General features: G+C 47.7%; 1 protein-coding gene across 1 annotated transcript in view; it reads right to left on the bottom strand.

Moving 5' to 3' along the window:
• The window catches only part of CAPN2 (calpain 2, (m/II) large subunit), a gene marked incomplete at its 5' end in the record, with an annotated part of 26,111 nt that overhangs the window by 8,273 nt on the left and 12,640 nt on the right, over nucleotides 1-5,198 (bottom strand). Inside the window, 6 exons of the mRNA XM_009697008.1 lie at nucleotides 5-103; nucleotides 1,607-1,618; nucleotides 2,835-3,004; nucleotides 3,350-3,510; nucleotides 3,732-3,806; nucleotides 4,516-4,601. Coding sequence (XP_009695310.1) covers nucleotides 5-103; nucleotides 1,607-1,618; nucleotides 2,835-3,004; nucleotides 3,350-3,510; nucleotides 3,732-3,806; nucleotides 4,516-4,601 — 603 coding nt within the window. The remainder of the gene's footprint in view (nucleotides 1-4; nucleotides 104-1,606; nucleotides 1,619-2,834; nucleotides 3,005-3,349; nucleotides 3,511-3,731; nucleotides 3,807-4,515; nucleotides 4,602-5,198) is intronic.

Below are 5,198 nucleotides of genomic sequence, written 5' to 3' on the forward strand. Positions count from 1 at the left end.
GGTTCAGCACTTCTCGGAGGTTGATAAAGGTGTTCGATTTTTCTCTTGCTTTGTTGGTCAGGAAAAAGTTTTTGCTCAGATGAATATTTGTCTGTCCAGAAAACTTATGAAAAGCAAAGAAAGACGAAAAAAAACCCACAGTTTGCATGTATTTGCATTTACAAATTAAAAATACAATAGATATGACAATTAGATAGTTTTGGAGGAAAAAAAAAAAAAGAGAGAAAAAAAAAAAAAGACAAAAGACATCCATTCAACAGAACTGAAAGAGAGAAGAGAAAGGGGGTGGGTGCATCCCACCACAGTACTCCTGAGCTGCGGCTGCAAAAATATTTTGCAGATCATCTCAATAAATCATTCGGGTCATGTTTTGAGTTATGTTTTGCAGATGATGATGGGTATATGAAGACATTTGGCAAATTCTTCCACCAACTATTTTTCTTCAAAGTGAGATGGCTTACAACTCATGTCCCTCTGGTCTCCACAGCTGGTGCCACCAGGAGACCACAGCTCAGCTCTGCCTCTGAGGTCAGGCTGCCTTGAAGCAGAGAGTCCGCTTATGGAGGGCTCCAAGAATAAAACAAATGTTATGCACTATAAAAACATATTTGGAGTGTAACATCTTCCAGAACAAACTCTTCTGCGCAGGGTTTTACAGGTGGCTATCTCAGCTCTAGAAGCAAACATCAGAACTGCACAGTTCAGAAACCTCCCCCTTCCCGTCCTCCTGGATTTTTAAGAATGCAAAACTTGTCAGATCCACTGCCATGGTGGGAGATAAAATTCCACCTTTTGGGGAAAAGCAAAGTCACAGGACCGTAGGTAGAGTCTCTTTCTTATGTAAATCAGACTTTTGGACTACTAGGCTGAGAGCTGAGCAGCTGACAGAGTACTGCTAAGGCATTCAAAAGGTACGTAAGAAATTTAACTAACTAGTACCATCATCTCCTTTCCTGATGAAACGGGGTTTTATGTAACAGCAGCTGGTTTGAGCACAGCCTCGGGAGCTGCGAGGTGCCCCGGCTGCTTTGCACGCACCCTCTCAGGTACCGCAAGCCTCGTAATGAGGGTACTCGGGCATTTTGCTCAGCCTCACTTGTTCCTCTGAGGTGCAACAGCTCAGAGGCGTCTGCAGCCCTGCCTCATATTGCACAGGCATTGCTGCACCGCACAGCCCTCTCTGACCCCCAGGGCTGGCTATCGGCTACCTGCAGGTAGAAACAGAGAGAAACCAATAAAGAGGGTGCTTAGGGAAGTGAAAATAAACACCTCCTTGGAAGGCTAGTTGTGTGTCAAACGTGAACTCTGTGCAAAGCTGAGAAAAGCAGCTGCGCTCCGGGGGAGCGGGTATGCATCTGGGCTGGGAGAAGATCCGTGGAAGAGCAGCTCTGGTGAGTTTCTGCTGTACAGAGAGCTCTTATCCCAACCCAAGGCACTCTAAAAATGCAACATGAGCTCAACGCCCCTTCCAGAATAAATGGCCTCTAATTTCAGACTCTGCGCAGTCAGTATTGTCCTGCAGTGAAGGAGGTTCCTCTGAACCGTTTCTTCCCACCAGCCATTCAGCCCCAGCGCTGCACCTTGACCACCAATGCATGCTACATACCTCAGGGGGCACCTGCAACGAGAAAAGGAAAGAGTTATTTGCTTGTTGAACGGCAGCTCCAGGGCTACTTCTTTTCACCGCTGGTTAGAGGGTCCATCTACAGTCTGGAGAAAAATAAATAAATAAACAAAGAGTCAGCTGAAGGGGAAAAGTGAGCGCTGAGCCCAGGTCACCCACGGGTGACTGCTGGCCCAGGTCCCAACCCCACCACGGAGGCAGGGACGGCTCACCCCGGGCAGCGCAGGCACAGCCAGGCTGGTAAACTGACCCTCTACCCTGCAGCCCACCATGATATGTTTGGTAGACTGAGTTTCTCTACTATTTCTTCCCATGTTCTCTTTCACCATCCTGCTCCTCTGACTTCTCCACCCTCAGGTGAGGAGGCAGGGGCTGAGCAAGGCAATGATGCAGTTTTCCGTTTCCTTACAGGTTCAGGGGACCTAGCTTTGCTTTAAACCTCATTTACCTACAAGGACCAGATTCTTTGACAAGCTTTTCCAAAGCTGGGATATCGAGAAAGCAAGCAGTCACACACATTGCCTACAGTTACAGAGCAATGCACAGGGAAGACCATTAGTCCTATTTTCACTGCCAGTTAAGCACTGTTGCTTTGCAGCTCTGAACAAAATGTCCTGCCTAAGGAGTTACCACAAAGTCTCTGACCCTTCATTCCGCAGCATGAGATTTACAGGTGTTTTGGCTGGTTCTGCTGTGGGATTCACACTCCCCAAGCTAGCGCAGATGTCCCAGCTAGGGTTACATCCCTACCACGGCTGCTCTCATTCTGCTGCTTTTCATCACAGTCCGACAAGCGAAAGGGAGACGAGATTTCTGCACTTTTCATTTTATACAGTTTTTCTGCCCCTCTATTCAGACGCACAGAATATTATACGTGGGAAGGGGTCTCTGTATATCATCTGGTCCAACCCCCTGCTCAAAGCAAGGCCAGTATCAGTTAATGACATTGCTCAGGACCTTGCCCAGCCTAGGTGTGAATATCTCCAGGAACGCAGATTCCCTCATCTCTCTGGGTATCTGTCCCTGTGCTTGACTGCTGTTTTTGTGGAGCATAATTTTCTAAACATCTAAGTGGAATTTTCCTTGCTGCAGCTTGTGTCCGACTCAACTCGGCTGAGTTTTGACAGAAAGCCCAGTCCAAGAACTGCACTACCTCGTTTATAGAGTGAGTTTTCCTTTTCTTGCCATGCACCTGTACTGCCTTACTTGCCTCATAAATCGCAAAGCCGATGGTGTGCATGTCCTCTCCCATCTTCCTCTGCTTCCGCCGGTGCTTCTGAATGAGGCCAACGAGGAAAGTGCAGCCCCTCTCAGGATCATCCGGATCCTCATCTTCCTCCTCCAGCTTGATTAAATACTGCGGATTTGTCCAGAAAGTGTCTGGGAAGTGGATTTATGCAAAATGCTCAGAGGCTTCTTTGAAAGCAACTGTGCTGATATATACGTGTCAGCTAGGACAGAGGCGACTCTGACTTCCAAAATCAGCTGTGAGAAGGAAAAACTAACACTCCCCCCCAAAGCTTTTACAACCACAACTAGACCCTCACCAGGAAGCCACACTTCCCAAACACTTGCACTTTTTGGACATCAGTCCTGGATATCCCAGGTACATCCTCCTCCTCCACAGGCCACCCCAAACCAGCTCCTAGAAGAAGCGCCTAGAGAAAGTACAAGTGGAAGAGCATAAAAGGTTTCTCCATCACAGTGGTAAGCATGCGCTCTTACTTGGGTAATTCCTGCAGCCCCCCGCCGTGGCTCCTCGCCTCCAGTTCCCATCCAGCTTCAGCAGGCTCCACTTCTTGTACCTGTCACTTGCCAGGGTGTCTGGAGTGAGGTTGCAGATCTCCAGGCGGGAGTAATGTCTCAAGAAATCGTTGAACGCCATCCTGTGGGAAGCAACGCCACAGGCAATGTCTCCTTAGGACGAAGAGGTTTTCTACGCAACAACCTTGTTATCCTCCCTCTCTTCCACTGTGATTTAGCATTAGGATTTGGGGTGAGTTTGCTCACTCATTTTGGAGAACGTACTGGGAGCGGTTACTTTGTGTGAAAAGAGCAGAGGAGAAGACATTCTCTTCAGCCTGAATGGAAACCCAGTGCTACTTACCAAAATTCCCCATCTTCATGCCTCCTGGTCAGCCGCTCCCGCACCTCAGGGTCAACGCCATTCCAGTTTGGGCAGCTGAAAGACAACCCCACATCAGCTATGGTGTACCGTAAAGGTTAAATCGTAACGTAGCTGGCTTGGCACAACAATTTCACTTTCTTACACCTCCGCGTGATTGCAATAATCCACTCACAATAATCCTGCAATAACCCACAGCAGCTCCAGGGCTCTCAAACCACAGCAGAATTAAAATACAGGGACCTGGGATATTCAACACCTCATTTCTTAAATATCCAAGGTAAGGATCAGAAACAGTTTTATTTGCAGAACGTGCTAATGCCTTGACTTAGACAGAGCTTTATTTTAGAAAAAGGAAGACCTAGAACAAATACTGCCCAGCCACAGAAGTAAACAAACTCTGGCTTTCATTGCTAACAAGAGAAAAGGATTTTTAAAGCCCTTTTAGAAAGAAAGTTGTCAATAGCTCACCACTGAACCTGGGCTGTTAAAGAAGCAGAAACTACAGAGAGGCTTGTAGGAACCACCAACCAAATGACTGCAGCTTACACCAAGGCAGGTGTTTGCATGAAGGGCACTGCATGCTGTCACACCTGTGTGGGAGATGACAGTGCTAGGATGCTTCTTTTAAACAGCTCAGAGCGAACATCGCATTCAGATGTCACTTAGAAAAGAATTTGAGGCAGGGAGAAGACAGGCGACAGCAAAAACATGGCCATACCCCTGCAGTAAAAGCCTATGGGCGATGCACAAGCCGTTGACTCACTTGTCGTTCCATTTTCCGGTCCACTCCACTTCGCCCCAGGGATTTCGGATTCTGATCAGCTTCTGCACCGTTCCTCGGAAGTTCACCTGATGGGATCAGAAGTGTATGGAGAGTTACCCAGGGACTCAGCGCTGCGCTCCCCTTCACCTTTTCTAAGGGGATTAAAGGACATGACAAAGTATCTCAGTGCTACACAAACACATGCTCATGTGGTCCAAAACCCCTGAAGTCAAACTGATTTTGAATGAGTTCCACACAGCCAAGTTTGTCCAGAGAAGGTTTATAGCATGCACAAATCAAAGCTCACAATAACCAAAATGTCTTTTTTGTGTCGCTAAAAAAAAATCACCTCTGATGGGATTTCAAGCACAGGGAACATAAAGCTGCTGCAGGACTTCCAAAAAGGAGGTACAAGGGGATATTTCTCTAAAGTTGTCATCTATGTATAAAGTGCCTTTTCACGTTCAAATGCTTTCTCCCCTGCTCCCTACATAAAAGATGAGCCTGTTGCAAGAGATGGGATACTCAGTCTGGCCACAACCCCTTTGACCACACGAATGCCCTGCTGTGCAGCAGTGTCAGCCCCTCCTCGCACTGCGCCGAGGCCCTGGCTTGTTATCTGCCGATCTCTGCGCACACCGAGGCCAGGTCAAGCAAAGCTGCCTGAGTTTCAGCCGGAACAC

Source organism: Cariama cristata, unplaced genomic scaffold, assembly GCF_000690535.1.
Source record: "Cariama cristata isolate BGI_N322 unplaced genomic scaffold, ASM69053v1 scaffold19833, whole genome shotgun sequence".
Lineage (NCBI taxonomy): Eukaryota > Metazoa > Chordata > Aves > Cariamiformes > Cariamidae > Cariama > Cariama cristata.